Below are 18,425 nucleotides of genomic sequence, written 5' to 3'. Positions count from 1 at the left end.
TTTTTTTTTTGTTTTGGAATTATAGAAATGAATACTTTTTATTCATTTAGCAAGGATGCTTTAAATTGATCAAAAGTGATCAAAAATTCTACTCAATTTATAAAACAAAAAAATTTGTTAACATAATAATAATGAATGTTTTTGAGAATATTCTGAATATTATGACTTCTGATTTCTGAAGGATCGTGTGACTGGAGTAACGATGCTAAGAATTCACAGGAATAAATTACATTTAAATAGAAAACTGTTATTTTAAATAGTAAAAATATTTCAAAATTGTACTGTTTTTGCTGTACTTTGGATCAAATAAATGCAGGCTTGGTGAGCAGAAGAGACTTCTTCAAAAAATATTGAAAATCTTACTGTTTGACTGGTAGTTTATTAGAATGATTTCTGAAGGATCATGTGACATTCAGCTTTGCCACTAAAGGAATAAATTACATCTGAATATATATATATAAAAATAAAAAAAACATAATTTTTAATTGAAATATTATTTCAACATCACTGTTTTTACTGTATTTTAATCAAACAAATGACCTGGTGAGCATAAAAGATTTCTTCCAAAAACGTACAAGACCTCAAGCAAATATATAGAATAATTAAGTAAAATAATAATAATTCCACCATAATATAAATGACAAGGCATTAAAGCACACTTCCCAGCTTGCATTCTGAGGAACCTGAAATTATGAATACAGAGTTAATTTCCTTTTAGACACTTCATACATTATCACAAACAGGCGACAAGGCAGATGTGACACTTATCAGTGAACCCCAGTCATCGGGAAAAAGAGTGCAGTAAACAGGTCTAATGCTGCCTTCACAGTGTTCGTAAAAACGAGAAATGATGCACAGGCTGATGGAAGCATTGAAGGAAACAGGACCAGATCAAAGACAAAATGACTGAAGTTGACAGTCTCAGAGTCAGAAATAGGAATGTCTTGGTCAAATATATATTAGAGGGAATAAAAAAGAAAGAAAAAAGAGAGAAAGACAAATCCGAAAGAGGTATGTATTTCTTTCCCTAGACAGCAATGAGATTAAATGAAGAGTGATTTTATACTTTAAAAATCCTGCTTCTTAAATGTTCAAAATGTCACAAGTATGCAAGTCTGCAAGAGGAACATTTCTCATTAATTTTTTCCAAGAAAAAAATTATCTTAAGCTATGATATCAATATTATTTACAGTGTAGGTCAAACAACTGTCTCATACTTGTCTCTATTTTTTATTTTTTCAAACAATTCATAGAGAATTTCTACTTTAAAGCTGAACATAAAAAGTCTTTTATTTTCTCTGAATGGCAGGGAACTACTAACAAATGGATGAGGGGATATAAGGCATGGAGGAGTCTGTTTTAAACCAAAATGGGACTTAAGAGCAAGAGATGCAATGAATGCAAGAGCAACATGTGCTTTGATCTTCTAATCAAAAGATTGTGCTCAAAGCTAACAGATGCCTTGAAGGTTCATTAACCCTGCAGTTGTGTCTCATAAGAATATATCAACTAATCTTATAATCCAACCACTAGTTTTCTCTTTATCACTACAATACAGTCTTCCAGAATTAGATACAACCCTGTTTTTACTCCAACACCAGCGTTTATTATACATGCCATTAAAGGAATGTCAAAATCTACCGAATATGCGGGTTAATTACTTAAACAGAAATAATCTGTAATAATTCCTAAGTAAAAACAGTACATTAATGCACTTCCTATGCTTACAAATTCACTGAGCCAAGCACAAATTCTACATCATCTCAGACCCCTTTAAAATAAGTGATTAACTGTCATCCCCCTTAAAATTTGAATTATTTGAATTAATTTAAATTATTGTATACATTGTATTTTATGTCTCAGTCAAATATTTTCCCTAATTTACTTAAATCCCTTATAAATGACTATAATAAAGAATGTGGTATTACTTAATGTGTCATAACATATTACAGCATATTACATAAAAGGTCTTACATCTGTCAGGAAAAATAACATCAGTGTATGCCCTGACACAGTTTGACAGATGATGCCCATGTCTGTCTTTCCTGTGCTGGGTTGCCTTGATGAGTCCTCCTCTCGGCTGAAGCGGTCTGATGTTGTTACCATCACAAGAGCTGTAAAATACACACTATTCCTCAATCACCCATCAGCACAGAAACTGTACTGCATTAAACCTAATCGGGAGCAAAAATGAAAGAAGATGGACAAACAGAACACTGTACAAGTATCTGACAGATACAGAACTATAGTACAGTCAAGAGCAAATACCAAGCTCTGTCATGAAACTCCAGATGGCGCAGACTGTTTGGTTGTTAATGCAAACTGATGATATTCACAGCGTTAAACTAATTAGCACAAGCTGATTGGTTCCTGTTGCATACACAGCCAATGCATTTGAAATGCAATGCATACTGCATTTCGCACCTCTGAAACCCTCCACCTCCCCAGCTCCACCTGTATGGATCTGCGACAGGTTATTTTATATGCTATTTGCACAGCAGCAATATGCCTTAAATACTCATAGCAGTGTATCAGTGTATGTATTGGCAGTAGCAAGTTCCTGTACTTGCTTTGCAGCAACAGCAGCAATAATCAACAACATCAACAATAACCAACAGCAGCAGCAGTGTAGCAGATCTATTCCACCAAAACCAAATACATTAAAAAATACCAGGCTAAAATAAAAAAAAATAAATACAGTCAATAAGGCTCAATAAAAGATGAAAATAATGGTCAGGAGACAGAAAAGAAGTTTAAAGACATGGTTGATTTGTCGAAGAATAAGAGAGCTCTTCAATACTGTTTGTTAAAATTACCAGTATATTTCAATAATGTATTTCAAATCATGCATATGTACACACTTCGTTTTAAAAGTTTGGGGTCGGTTAGATTTTTAAAAATGTTTTTGAAAGCAGTCTCATCAATCAATCATTACTAAGGCTGCATTTATTTGATTAAAATACTGTAAAATCAGTAATATTGTGAAATATTATTACAATTCAAAATTAATCTTTTCTTTTTTAATATATTTAAAAAATGTAAAGCAAAGCTGAACTTTTAGCAGTCCTAAAGTCAAATTATCCTTTAAAATCATTCTAACAGGCTGATTTGGAGCTTCTTATTGATGTTGAAAACAGTTGTGCTGCTAAATATTTTTGTGAAAACAATAGTTTCAGGATTCTTTGACAAATAAAAAGTTCAAAAGTAAAAGCATTTATTTGAAATTAGGGCTGCCCTCGACTAAAGATTTTTCTGGTTGACTAGTAATCGTTCATTTTAAGCATTAGTCGACTATTAGTTGCATGTTTGTTAATAAACCATATAAATCATATAATGAGTGTTTAATTGCCTACATAGCTCAATAAGCATTCAAGTGCACGCATAAAAGCTTGTCACGCCACTCCGGCATATATAATAATTATGAATGTGTCAGGGAAAAACAACAACATAATAATTTATTGATAAACTTGTGCTTTCTTTGTTTTACAGTTTAAGAGATGAAGTCAGCGTAGTGGATGAGCGTATATGCATGTTTCAGACAGATTACATAATCTAAAATATTTGTTTTCTATTTGAAAGTAGACATTTCACTCTCTATAGATATATTATTCATGTCTGTAAGGTAAGTTTACACAGAGTTTCTGAGTTTTGTGTTCAAGTTCACACAGGCCGAAATGGCAGAAAATCCTGTTTGCTTTCATTATTTTACAAAAGCACAACGTTTTGTTGTTATTCTGAGTGCACACAAATAAACGTAAAAGTCTTCACAGATTTGAAAGATATGTTACATTTAACTGTATGACCAGAAATTACGGAGTATTTTAAGAGCAAGTGACCACACCAGCGCCTGTAATAAGCGCGCTTGTATTCAGCTACCACACTCAGCACAGACACCTGAATAGCACACATTTTTCTAGGTTATCATTACATTGAGCTGCCATGTAAAGTTGCTACTACATACATACTTCAAAAGAAAACCCATATTTAAGGTTAATGAATGATAAGTAAGCGTATGGATATCCTGCCTGATGTACTATATTACCACATAGACCAGCAGTTAACGATCTGTCCACCACGGACTGCGTGACTTCGGCACTTGCTAAGGAAGTTGCTATGCAATTTTTTTCAGCGACTAAGCGACTAATAAAATTTTGGTCGACCAAGGCTCTTCTCATCGGCTAATGGTTAGTTGACTATTAGGGGGCAGCCCTATTTGAAATATATTAAAATATATATATACATTTGAGGACGCTGCAGATAAATTTAAGTCTCGCACAAAAGAGTTTTGTTTATTCCTACAGCCACCATGTGAAGGCATTTTTTTTTAATGAGTGGTCTATCTCCTCTTCTTTGAACTGTCTCTGATCTAGTTCTGTCTGGCTGCAGACATGTTGAACAGATTGCAATTCTAAACCTCTGAACAGATTGCAAATCCATTTTGTGCTGCTAGCCCAGAAATTACGTACTTAAGCACACCAAACTCACAACTTTAAGAAGTGTGTGTTAAAGATGCTTGATGATGCTTACAAACAAAGACAATTAATCTGTTATATTGGCAAAAATTCAAAGAACCTTGAACAAGGGACCCAAACAAAGATAAAGTGCTGAAGGAAGAACAAAGACTAGAGATACGGCAGTTCGATCAAGCCCAGACGCCAAAACACGAGCACACACACGCATCCCAACAGAGATGCCTCATCAAAGAGAATCTGATTCTATTTATGGCATCTCCTTAAAGGTACACTAAGACATCCATTGTGTCTAAATGTATGATATCCTCACTTCCGCAAGTTGTTCACTTCTGCTGTGATAGATGTATCTAGTGTTGTAGGGGATGAAAAGTGGATGAAAGGTGCACAAGATGTGTCATTCTTTTGTTTTAAGTAACATAGGATGAAGCAACTATTGTGAATGGTCCCTGCTTAAAAAGACCAGCTCAGAATTGGTTTTGGTCTAGCTGGTGGACCAGCATAGCCATTAGTATTTCTAGATCTCCATGCAGTATCTGTTCACTTAATGACTTTTTTAAGCTTATAACCCTGGCCAGCACAATGCCTTCACAACTGACCATCACACTAGATCATAGACCTCCATGGCCAGAAAAAGTCATGTGACCAGTGTTACATAAGGCCATGTGCACTGAGGCGAGTCAAGTGACAGGAGTTGCATATGCTCTGGATGACATCAAAGCCCCTGTGATTCATCCTCGCCTCACCTCTTTCCATCTTCTCATTCTCTAACACGCATTAGGACCACTGGACCATCAAACTATTTGGATTAATACTGCAACGCAGTCTGAATATTTAAACAGAACTGATGCACAAAGACTTTTATGAGTCAAAACACACTCATAACACATGCATGTGTTGCTGTGTTATCTAGTTCAGCGCATCTCAACTGGTGGGTCACAAGGGTCTGATGTGGAATACAAAAGAAGATATTTAGAAGAATGTTGGTATATATATAGTTTTGGGTCCCATTTGGATACCATGTTGGTATCCAATTGGTTTTGGGCGTTTTGGGACAGAATCTGTAGTCAGGCAATCACTTCACTTTGGAAAACATTATACCCCGTGGCCAGCTGGTTTGCTTCCTTCATGCTGCCGACTCAGCGATACCAATGGTTGGATGGAGAGAGATGCCAGGGTGCAGGACGGGACCATTTCCCCAGCAGATGATAGCACAGTTCCTCTTTCATAGCTGCCAGCACACTTCAACCTGAGGTCAAATATTTAATTTTCAAGTCACGTATACATGTATCCATTTTGAAATAATTTAATATTTAATTTTAAATCAATTGATGATTTTTAAAATGATCTTTGTGCCCTCCATTCAGACACATGAAGGCCGTAGATCAACTTAGAAAAATGTTATAATTATACTTCCCAACCAAAGTATATATAGTCAAATAAAGCTGAAAATGTCTACTGATCTCAAACTTAATATATCAGAATGAAATGAATCAATCTCAGACAGGCGATTTTGGATACAAATGCTTGAGGATGAGATGAAAAACAGCACAACCTGAAAAGGTCCAGAGACACATTAGAATTTCTTACTCAAGCACTCAGTTTAGCATGAATGCCCACGGAAATTATTTCTGTGCCTCGGCTATCACAACCTACTTAGCAGCAAGACAGTTTTACAAATGATCCAGCTGATGTTTATTTATTACCACACACCAAAATCCATTAACCAGTGCTTCCAACTTTAGAAGGAACCATGAATGTGTAAAAAGCAGTCTGCAAATAAAAAGAAAAAAATATTAATACTTCCCCAGTTAGATTTATTTAAAGGGCCATTTCATATTTATTTTTTTCCTGATAAAATCCCTTCACTGTTTTTTCAGCTATTTTTGCATCTTGGTTTCAATAGATTGTCTCTTCAGACTGTGGAGAGTTTTGAGTTTTGCAAGTTTATGTTTACTTAATAACAAAACATAAGCTAATAAAATTCATGCTATGACTCTGCTGTATGTATGTATATATATATATATATATATATATATATATACACACATACATACATACATACCAGTCAAAAGTTTTTGAACAGTAAGATTTTTAATGTTTTTCAAGAATCCTTTTTAAAGAATTTATTTGATCCAAAATACAGCAAAAGCAGTAATATTGTGAAATATTATTACTATTTAAAATAACTGTATAAAATAAATATATAAAATATATATATATATATATATATATATTATCAAGGATGCTTTAAATTGATCAAAAGTGATGATACAGACATTTATAATGTAACAAAAATTTCTATTTCAGATACATGCTGTTCTTCTTAACTTTCTAATCATCAAAGAAACCTGAAAAATTCTCCTCTGCTGTTTTCAACATAATAATAATAATAAATATTTATTGAGCAGCAAATAAGAATATTAAAATGACTTCTGAAGGATCATGTGACTGGAGTAATGTTGCTAAAAATTCAGCTTTGAAATCACAGAAATACATTACATTTTAAAATACATTTAAATAGAAAACAGTTATAATATATTTAAATAGTAAAATTACTTCAACATTTACTGTTTTACTGTACTTTGGATCAAATAAATGCAGGTGAGTAGAAGAAACTTTACATTAAACATTAAAAATCTTACTGTTCAAACATTTTTGACTGGTAGTATATACACACACACACACACACACACACACACAATACAAATAAATGTTTTTATACATGCACAATACATATTAGAATATATTTTTATATATTAGAATTTTTGTTACCGTATTTAGGAATCCTTTTTAAGGATTTAATTAATAAATTCCTTTTTTTCAGGACGATTTAGGCTAACGTCTGGAGACAATTTTGTCCCCAAATGACAGTACAGATAAGTAAACCCACACACACAACGGCTGAACCGCATGCAGCTTTCATGTACTCTGCCTCAGTACGCACACCATTATCTAACCACGTCAAGTGTGTGGGCTTGGGTTTGTCAAGCCACACGTTCTGCTTATCTTCAGAGATTGCACGCCATGAACATTTTTCTGTGATGCCAGCGAGTCTGAGAGCATTTGGGGCACTCAAAGTCCACTAGGCTGGCAGATGCTTGCCCTGTATTTCTTTGAAAACAAAAGCAGATAAATCGGTCAGTGAAAAAAACAGCATCCTCCAGTGAGCAGATATGCAGATGAATCACGAGGGCTGAGGACCAATGCAAGCAAGAGCAGTGGGTAATTACAGATAAATCTCTCCACAACACAGCAGGAGATCACTACCATTTAGGGCCACATCTGATGAAAGCAAATACTTAACCATAAAAAGAGATGATGATGAAAGCTTTGTGCCACATAGTAAGCCATGAAAGGTACAGTACTTCTAATATCTCACTAAACTGATCTTTAAATCAGCTGCTTTCAACTGATGGGTTGCAACCCAAAACTGGAATCGAGACCTTGAAACGTTACCTTGAAAACAGCATGTTTGTAAATCGCTCAGGCTGATTTGCGTATTTCAAAGAAGCACTTGCAAAAGCAGACATTACTATTTCTAGATTTATAGAACCAGATTTAAGACTACTTCACCCAAAAATGAATCTCACTCATTACTTACTCTTATTGTGCCAATATATGCATTTCTTTCTTCTGTGTAACACAAAAAAGATATTTTAAATAATGTGTGGTACTGTGTGGTTCTTCAGAATATTTCTGTGTTTTGCAAAAGAAAGAAAAGTCAAACCTGTTTAGAACAAATGAAGTTTCATTTTGGGGGCAACTGAGTCCAATTTAATTAACGATTCACTGAAAAGCATTCGTTTAAAAGAATAACTATTATCATCCATTCATTTACTTTAAAGGAGAAATCCACATCCAGAACAATAATTTACAGATAATGTACTCACCCCCTTGTCATCCAAGATGTTTGTGTCTTTCTTTCATCAGTTATAAAGAAATTATGTTTTTTAAGCGTGAAAACATTTCAGGATTTTTCTCCATATAATGGAATAATATGGTGCCCCGAGTGTAAGTCAGTTTAATATGGTGCAACCGCATTTGTGATCGTTTGAAGCTGCATTTAAACTGCATTTTGGAAGTTCAAAATCGGGGCACCATATCAGTCCATTATATGGAGAAAAATCCTGAAATGTTTTCCTCAAAAAAACATAATTTCTTTACAACTGAAGAAAGAAAGACATGAACATCTTGGATGACAAAGCGGTGAGTAGAATACATTATATGTGAATCTTTGTTTTGGAAGAGGACTTCTCCTTTAAAACTATACTGAAACAAACTGACTTACACTTTAAATGAAGTATGAATCATGTTTAAACTGGTAGGCTGAATCTTGCAGTTGCTTTTTTTAGAAAGCAATTCCAAATATAACATTGCGGATCTAATTTGCACAATTAGACTTACAATATGGAACACCATCAGTGTCATAAATATAAAAAACAGGATACACAAAACAATTATATGCAATGAATAGTACCCGCCTGAACCCTCCATTACCTTTAATATTCATAAGCTGTAAGGGAAGAGGAGAAAAGAGAGGCAGACACAATTAGACCACAAGGCTATATTAAGATCATCAGAGGCCACCAGATCTGAGCTACTTTGTCATTATTTCATTCTTATGACATAATTTCCATGATATTTCTGCACCATATAATTCCAGAGAAAATACTTGCTGCGGGGTATTAAATTGTTCTCCTCACAAATTAAACAGCCTCTCAGCATTTCATAGTAGAGAACAGATACTTTATACTAGATAGATAGATAGATAGATAATCTTGTCTGAGGAATTTGGCTTTCTAAATGATTACTTATGGAAAGCAGATGAACTTCATTGAACCCTCCTGATTGGATCTCCATTGGTATATGAACACCTGCTGTCTAATAGACAGCTAAAATGGGTAATTCACAGCTGGCAAGATGGGCTTTTAATAAAACGAACTTGCCAACTTGTCCTTTAACTACGTTAGAGTGCTTTATCAGTAAGGTGAGTGGAGATAAATCATGATGATCTCATTCTGAGAGTAACTGATCAATGGAAGCTAAACAGAAGGTCTTTAGGTTGTAAATGGGATGTTATGTTAACACATGACGGTATGTGACAAATTCAGATTTTCTGCTCAATTTTTTGTGAGGTGGAGGCGACACACCTAGAGTAAATGCTAAATACACAACATATTCACCACAAAAAATTATTAATAATAATAAGTGTCACAAGATGTGACTTAATGAATATATTTTAAATAAAAAAAAAAACCCTACCATTTCTGTTCACAACTAAACTTCACCCATACATATTAATTATTCATATGATATTTTATGTTTCTCACCAAGGCTAAATCAAGCAGTTATGACAAATGTCATAATGATGAACAAGAACAAACAAACAATCAAATGTATGGACATAACACAAGAGGTGTTGGTCCTTGCATCCACACAATTACAATTTATTGTAAATGTACAATTTATAAGGTTTATGGAAAAAAGACTTCCTTTTCTCAGAACATCTTAGGCCTAACTAACAACACCAAGGTACATAGAAAAAAAGGACTCCCTTCAAACCGTTCAAACCAACTCACAAAACTGAACTGCCCACTTCCCATAATGAAAAGTGCAAACGTGTGACAGAAATGTTCACAACACCCAAAGACTTTTTCCTGTTCATGTTTTTTGAAAACTCTGTTCTTCTGTGAACCATAAAATATATTTTGAGATTTGTCTCAATGGGCTCCAATGCCATTTGATTCCCAGCAATCTTTAAAATATTATCTCTTGTGTACCGCAAAAGAACGAAATTCTTATGGGTTTTAAACAACACAAGGGTGAATAAATTAGTTACATTTTTGGTGGATCTTCTATGGAACATAAAATGCATTTTATGATTTGTCTCAGTGGAAGTCAATGGGCTCCAGTGTTGTTTGGTTCGCAGCGTTCTTTAACATATCTTGTGTGTTTAAAGGGTTCATTCACCCCAAAATGAAAATTCTGTCATTAATTACTCACTCTCATATCGTTCCAAAACCATAAGACAAATTAAGATATTTGATGAAAACCAAGAGCTTTCTGACCCTGGATAGACAGCAATGCAACTGACACATTCAAGGCCCAGAAAGGTAGCAAGGACACCGCTGAAATAATCCATGTGACATAAGCGCACATGTTGTGGTACTCATGTGAACACTTGTTGAAGACTGACATGGAAGAAAATAAATTGTTGAATAAAGTCATTATTTTTGTTTTCTTTGCACTCAAAAATCTTGTAGCTTCATAAAATTAAGGTTGAACCGCTGATGTCTATGGCTAAGGTAGGACTGGTTAAATCTAATTGAAAGTTTTGCCATTAGACACTTTGACAATATGCCAATGATAACAGTAAAGAGAAAAGAACGATCCAACTGCATATCGGTGCACGTGCATAAAAACTGAAAAAACTGGTCATTTGGTTTATGTTAATCATATAATAAATAATTACATTTTATTTTTAATTTAATAGTCAAAATTATATTTAAATAAAAAGCTCAAACAGTAGAGCATGACACTGGCAACACCAATGTACATAGAAAATAAAAGGACTCCCTTCAAACTGTTCAAACCAACTCACAAAACTGAACTGCCAACTTCCCATAATGAAAAGTGCAAAAGTGTGACAGAAATGTTCACGCCACCCAAAAACGCGCTTTGTCTGTTCATGTTTTTTCAAAACTTTGTTCACCCAAAAATTGAAATTGAAGTTCGTCTTCGGAACACAAATTAAGATATTTTTGTTGAAAATCAAGAGCTTTCTGACCCTGCATAGACAGCAACACAACTGACACGTTCAAGGCCTAGAAAGGTAGCACGGGCATTGTTGAAATAGTCCATGTGACATCAGCGCACACGTCGTAGTACTCATTTGAACACTTGTCAAAGACTGACATGGAAGAAAAGAAATTGTTGAATAAAGTCATAACTTTTGTTTTCTTTGTGCACAAAAAGTATTCTCGTAGCTTCATTTGAACCACTGATGTCTATGCCTAAGGCAGGACTGGATTCACAATTTTGAATAGAAATATTACCAAATGTTAGAATTAGACAGTTTGACAATATGCCAGTGATAACAGTAAGCAAAAAGAACGATCCAACTGCATGTCAGTGCACATGATTAACTGCTTATGTGTGATGCGCTCATATTGCTAGGTGCCATTCACACAGAATGCACTTTGACAAAGATAGGAAGATAGGAAAAATATGCAGGAAGATTGGAGTTGAACTTCTTTTAACTTGAGCGCTGTGTTTTTATAATGCTGTTTCATGCATTAGACGCTGCAAGAGATGCGAGTGCAACAGTCAAATGTGCCCATGTTTACACAGAAAAACAAAAGAAAAGCAGCGCAACTGAATGAAAAACCTGTTAAGAAGTACTACTGTACGTCTGATATTTCATGTTTGCATCATGGTGACAGGCTGAAAGCTGCTGTTCATTGTTTTAACAGACGATTTAGAGTTATTAATAGTCTAGTGGTGTTACAGCTTCAGTCACTTTGAATTTGAATTGACTTTTTTTTTAACGCATTTCCATTGTATTATTTCTGAACAAAGTGATTTGTTTAACATTTACATCATGTTGACAACTTCCTGTGTGCTACACTTAGAATGGAATTTTCTTTAACTACAGAGTTAAAGAAAAAGTTACTTACAATATGTTGTAGTTACATTTTTAAGTTGACTAGTTAAAAATCGTAAAAAATCGAGAATCAAGCAAATGTTCTGAAAAAAAACAAGATTTTAATTTTTTAGCATATCGCCCAGTCCTAGTCTAAGGTTGAGTCATTGATCGACTATTTTAACAATGTCCTTACTACCTTTCTGGGCCTTGAACGTGTCAGTTGCGTTGCTGTCTATTGAGAGTCAGAAAGCTCTCGGATTTCATAAAAACAGGAGGGTGACTAATTAATGACAGAATTTTCATTTTTGGGTGAACTATCTCTTTAAGTAAAGTCATATGGCCAAAAATGTATAAGATTGTATCAATTTTTTTTTAAGCTCTGACTTTTCCCAATGGTAACAAGGCTGCATCACAAAGAGCAACTAGAACATCTTGTTGTAAAGTGCTAAAACTTGTAACCAGTTGAATAAGGAGACCGGCCTTGACAGGGTTTTAACCAGTACAGACATCAGTGCTGAACATTATTGCTACTTCCATGGGACTCGTTTATATCTGATCTAATGATGCTAATTAAATGAGCCCTCCATTACAAGCAGAAACAAAGTGGCACTTTAAGGCAAGCGTTTCTTCTGAGAGTAGCTGAGGCAACACTGAAAATCCAACAAAAACAACAATGCATGAAAGCTAAAAGAAACTAAACCAGCAAGCAGTGTGGCATTATTAGTGACAGCTCAATGATACGGAATAACAGGCTACCACAACAGCTGACTGATGCTCTCCCCCGACTGCTTCTTCCACAATGCATCAGAGAAACACAGCGTGGTGTGGAGAAAGACTGGAGGTGACAGTGAAACAAAACCCATACACATGCACACACACACACATACGGATCCTCTCCCCTCCCCCAAAACACTCACTGGGACCAGTAACAGCATCTACAAGGCGAATTCCTCCAGCCATCCTCAGAGCATTTGTGTGAGCATGCATTCATTGAAAAGACCATGAAGATGCACACACAGACCCTTACTCACCGCCTCTGAGTCTTCAAATCCATGCAGGTACAAATTGTCGTACATGGAGGTCTGATATATCCCAAAGGATCACCTTAACGATCAAATGCAAATGTGGGATAAGGAAGCTCCAGCGAGAGTATTTCTAACAGGGCTCGCTTACAATCCCCTTGCCCACAGAAAGACCACCGAAGGAGGAACGTCTAGCAGACGGCAGTCGCCTCTTTCGCTCCTGAAGCCAGCGTTTTGTATTAATGAGGATGAAACGTGACCGATCACATCATAGAGAAGTGGGGCTCTCCCCAGAGGCTGCAGAGACCTGGCATTTTATCAAGCTTCTACAAACAGAGCAGGAAAACAGAGCCTTCCTCAATCAGAAGCTGATGACAAAGCAGTGAGGCTGTCTTCTGATTGGCTAAGAGGAGCTCCAGTAAGAAAGGACAAGTGCTCTCTTCTGTTGACTGTTAAAGGAGGAGGAGAAGGGGTCTGCAGGGTGCTGACAGCATTCCACTCCTTGACCACTGGGTTTTCTCCTGTTTTTCCTCGCTGTTTCTATTCTTGTTCATCTTGGATCTCACCTCTTTCTTTTTTCAACGCTTTCTTTTTTCCATTATCACATATGGACTTTCTTTCACATATGGACTTCCTTTCACAATTCAGCATTTGCAAATTTAAACTAAGGCAACAGCTTGAATGGCTTTTTTTAAAATGCCTTTTTAATTGAATTAATTTAGATTTTTTAAAACTAAAAAAACTGGTCATTTGGTTTATGTTAATCATATAATAAATCATTACATTTTAATTTTTAATATTATTAAATATATTATATATATACACACACTTGCATGGATATATCTGTGACCTCAGTTTTGAAACTGAGATTTATACTTCATCTGAAAGCTGAATAAATAAGCTTTCCACTGATGTATGGTTTGTTAGGATAGGACAATATTTGGCCAATCTGGAATCTGAGGGTGCAAAAAATAAATAAATAAATAAATAAATAAAAAACTAAATACTGAGAAAATCACCTTTAAAGTTGTCCAAATGAAGTTCTTAGCCATGCATATTACTAATCAAAAATTAAGTTTTGATATATTTACAGTAGGAAATTTACAAAATATCTTCATGGAACATGATCTTTACTTAACATCCTAATGATTTTTGGTATAAAAGAAAAATCAATAATTTTGACCCATACATTGTATTTTTGGCTGTTGCTACAAATATACCCGTGCTACTTAAGACTTGTTTTTTGGTCCAGGGTCACACTTAAGAAAAAGAAGTTATGTTTATATATTGAATATATTTATATATAATATAAGTTACATAAATATATATGTGTAAATACATGTAAACATTTTTAAAATATATACTATATGTGTGGATTTATATATAAATAATAAATGTACACAGTACACACATATATACTATGTAAAAAACTGTTGTTTTGGATGTGATTAATTGTGATTAATCATGATTAATTGTTTGACAGCACCAAGTTTCTTTGGATAAAAGCATCTGCTGAGTACATAAATATAAATTGATAATAATATTGTGTTGTTTCATCTATGAGAAAGTGCTTGCCATCTTAACATTGATAAAAAAACATACATACATATAAAACATCTTAAAATGCCAAACACAAACTTCCACATTTGGTATATGAAACACAAGAAGTGTAAACATCAACTAACTGATGATTTTAAATAGAACAAATGCATCCTAACAACACAACATAATACTAAATATGACACCCAACTCAAAGGTGCAAATAATTGCAGCCATATTAATTATTCATGCTATAGTGCATAATGGAAAAATGATAAATGGAGCTAAAGCGCAAACCATTTTTTCTAATGTAGGCCTTAGGCCTAATTGAGTTTAAAAAGCTAATTTGAAAGCATTACTCTTGTTTTTGAACTTTAAAGTTGAAAAAGTACAATAAAGTGAATGTTTTTCACATTTTTCAGTATTATTTACTTCTGACAAATTTGGAAGTAAAAAAATCTGAATTTATCAGTATAATAGAATCCAAATCTGTAAACCACAATGCCATAAGACAAAAAAAATGTCCCAAGTCCCTAAATTTCTGTATAGTTTATGGCAGTTTATGGCAGATGTGAATGATGAAACATAAAACAAGAACTTGACATGATAGTACTGAAACAGACTGGAGCATCAATACCTCTTCTTTGTGTAATTATGAAACACCAACCCCTTCTTGGGGTCACTGGGACAAGAGCATATAAACTGCAGCTATATCCAGATGTAACAAAATGTATAGCTCTTTTTTGCCCCTAAATCTGAGCTTGTGCATCTTTTAAATACTACAGCTTTGCTCCAATAAAATACACGATGTCCCTGGACAAACAAAATAAAATTAGCCCAATATGAGACATATTTCCAGTGAGACTTCTGCATCATTAAACATGCAGTTTTTGATGGTTGTGTTGCATTTCTAATTCTGTTTTTGGTTCATATTCACTTGATATCACTCCAGCTACTGAAATAATAATAATAAAAAAAACACAACCAATCAGGTCTTTTCAAGTAATTACATGGAAATGAACTGACAGTGTTGCTGTTAATTAATGGAGGCCCCCTCGAGTATAAAACTCTGGCACACATCGCCCCCTGTAGTTCACAACGCACATCTACAGCTGCTTTTCAACTCAATGAAACAGATTATTCTGAGTGAAAAATAATTAATCTGACAAAGCACACTCCCCTCTTTCATCTACTCTTACTACTTTAATCAAATACACTCATGAATAGTTCACAGACATCAAAAGAGAACAAGAGCAATCAATACTTTTCTGTTTCAACTGGATCCACCAAGCATCTATTATTAAAAATAATTCCTTATTGAGAGAATGAATATTGTTAATGTTAATATTTACATGCACAAGTAAAAGAATCTTATTATTATAGATTGTTTCATAAAATGCATGTGAATACTATTAGCATTTTGCTTTGCAACCACTTCAGATTACAATCGATATTTCAAATTTAATTTAGCAAACACCTTTTTTCTTCTTTGATTTATGGTTGATCAGCTATGAGAGTGAAAGAGCACATAAAACAAAACAAATGCCTGTTACTAAGTGTGGTTCACTGCTTAATATCCTAACCCTATAGTACATTTTGTTTTCTTCTAATGCTTAAGTATCATTTGAATGGCTGCAATAATTCTACAAAGAACCCACTTGCTTTGTTGTCGTGGTTGTTAATTATGTGCCTTGTTTGCTCATTCCACTATTTACTTCAGTCAGGAAAATCTCTAAAATCTCATAAGTCAACATCTGATTATCAAATCAACAGTCATGCTAATCTTGCACACTGCTCTTGAGCTTTTTGGGGGCCTATGGTCAATAAACACAACAGGGAAGCAAAGAAATAAATGAATTACTAAACAGTTTAGCCATGTGACCTATACCAGCGAGATTAATAATTTATATAAACTCCCAATGATCAGGAATTTGAAATGCGTTATTATGGATAACCATAAAAACAGCAACAACTTTCAACGGCTTGGGTTAAAAGTCCCCCTACCTAAAAATAGAATCGTTTCAGCCATAAATTCAAGGCATGTTCAAGTAAGATTTTATATACATAAATACCTGCAGTCTTGTCTTTAACCTTGATCTCAGCAGGTTTTAACCACCCCTGGATTTTCTCGCCTCATTTAAGCAGATCTCTGAGACACATACAGGTTTAGAAGCAAGACGTTTCCTCTCAGCACCACCCTATGCTCAGTAATATTTCATATACATCCGGAAATGCACAGATTTGTCTTTCAGAAGACATGGAAGTATGCATTAATCTCAAAACCATAAAAACACAAACTGTACAAAAAGTCTAAACCATAGGTTCTCATAAATTATTCTTGGGAGGCTTAGAGTGAGGACGAATTTAGCATGAACCTAGTTATGATCACATTAAAAAATTCATGCATATGCAAACTTCATAAAGTAGGGTGTCCTGAACGAAGGGTCTTGGCTGTGAAACCACCTCTATGGCCAAAAATAGAGTGTCCTGGAAGTCCGTCAAAAAGCTGAATTCCCAAGGTTCTTTGGGGACCTAGATTCTAGAATCATTTGTAGATAGACTGCAGCATGAGCTGCATGCATAAAGTGACTGAATATACCAATAAATTAAAACTATTTCAAGAAATTATAGAAATGCAAAAAGGGCTGTGACTAAAAGTAAAAAAACATTTGCAGCATAAAAATAAGTTAGCAATTTTGATGGAAAAATAAATGTAAAAATGTATCCAGTGTACAGTAAAAACTTTTTTACTGATTACCCACACAAGGTTACCCACCATATACAGTAAAATAGAAATATTTTAAATGAGAAGACCACTTACAGAACAACAATTTACAAATAATTTACTCACCCCCTTGTCATCCAAGATGTTTGTGTCTTTCTGTCTTCAGCTGTAAATAAGGAAAGCATTTCAGGATTTTTCTCCATATAATGGACTTGATTGGTCCCCCAATTTTGGACTTCCAAAATGTAGCTTAAATGCAGCTTCAAAGGGCTCTAAGCAATCCCACCCGAGGAAGAAGGGTCTTATCTAGCGAAACAAATGGTAATTTTTCTGAAAAAAAATTGTATACTTTTTAAGCACAAAAGCTCGTGTTGCACTAGCTCTGGGATGCGCGTCCACAACGCTACATACTATTGAATCATGTCGAAAGGTCATGCGGAACGTAGGCTGAACTACAGACCCAATGTTTACAAAGCAAATGCGCAAAGCCTAACGAAGTGCGAGTAAGTCAAACGCTGTTTACAAACACAAAGGTACAACGATGTACACAGTACACAGACGATGAACTTCGATGTGATTCGTAGCGTCATGAACACGCATCCCAGAGCCTGTGCTACACAAGCTTTTGTGCTTAAAAAAGTATACAAATTTTTTTTTTTCGAAAAAAATTACAGATTGTTTTGCTAGACAAAGCCCTTCTTCCTTGGCTGGGATCATTTAGAGCCCTTTGAAGCTGCATTTAAAGTACAAAGTTCACACAAAGTTAAAGTTCAAATTCGGGGCACCAATGAAGTCCATTATATGGAGAAAAATTCTGAAATGCTTTCTTCAAAAACCACAACTTTTTTTTTTTACGACTGAAGACAGAAAGACATGAACATCTTGGATGACAAGTGGGTGAGTAAATTATTTGTAAAATTGTTGTTCTGGAAGTGGACGTCTCTTTTAAGGTATGTAAATTCTTAAAAATTGTTCAAAAAAATACAAAAAATAAAAAACAAATGTAAGAAAGCAATACATAT

At 34.6% G+C, this 18,425-nt stretch overlaps 1 protein-coding gene across 2 annotated transcripts in view; it reads right to left on the bottom strand.

The window, feature by feature from the left end:
* cacnb4a (calcium channel, voltage-dependent, beta 4a subunit) overlaps positions 1–18,425 on the bottom strand; it is a 36,363-nt gene that overhangs the window by 13,827 nt on the left and 4,111 nt on the right. The window contains exon 1 of one of the 2 annotated variants that reach the window (XM_051119401.1): positions 13,149–13,520. The exons of the other annotated variant lie outside the window; for it this stretch is intronic. Within the exon in view, the coding sequence (XP_050975358.1) occupies positions 13,149–13,193 (45 nt within the window). The 5' untranslated portion in view covers positions 13,194–13,520. Of the gene's footprint in view, positions 1–13,148; positions 13,521–18,425 lie in introns of those variants that run through there. 2 annotated transcript variants of the gene reach the window in all.

Source organism: Labeo rohita, chromosome 9 (genome assembly GCF_022985175.1).
Source record: "Labeo rohita strain BAU-BD-2019 chromosome 9, IGBB_LRoh.1.0, whole genome shotgun sequence".
Lineage (NCBI taxonomy): Eukaryota > Metazoa > Chordata > Actinopteri > Cypriniformes > Cyprinidae > Labeo > Labeo rohita.
This window is presented reverse-complemented; position numbering and strand designations above follow the sequence as displayed.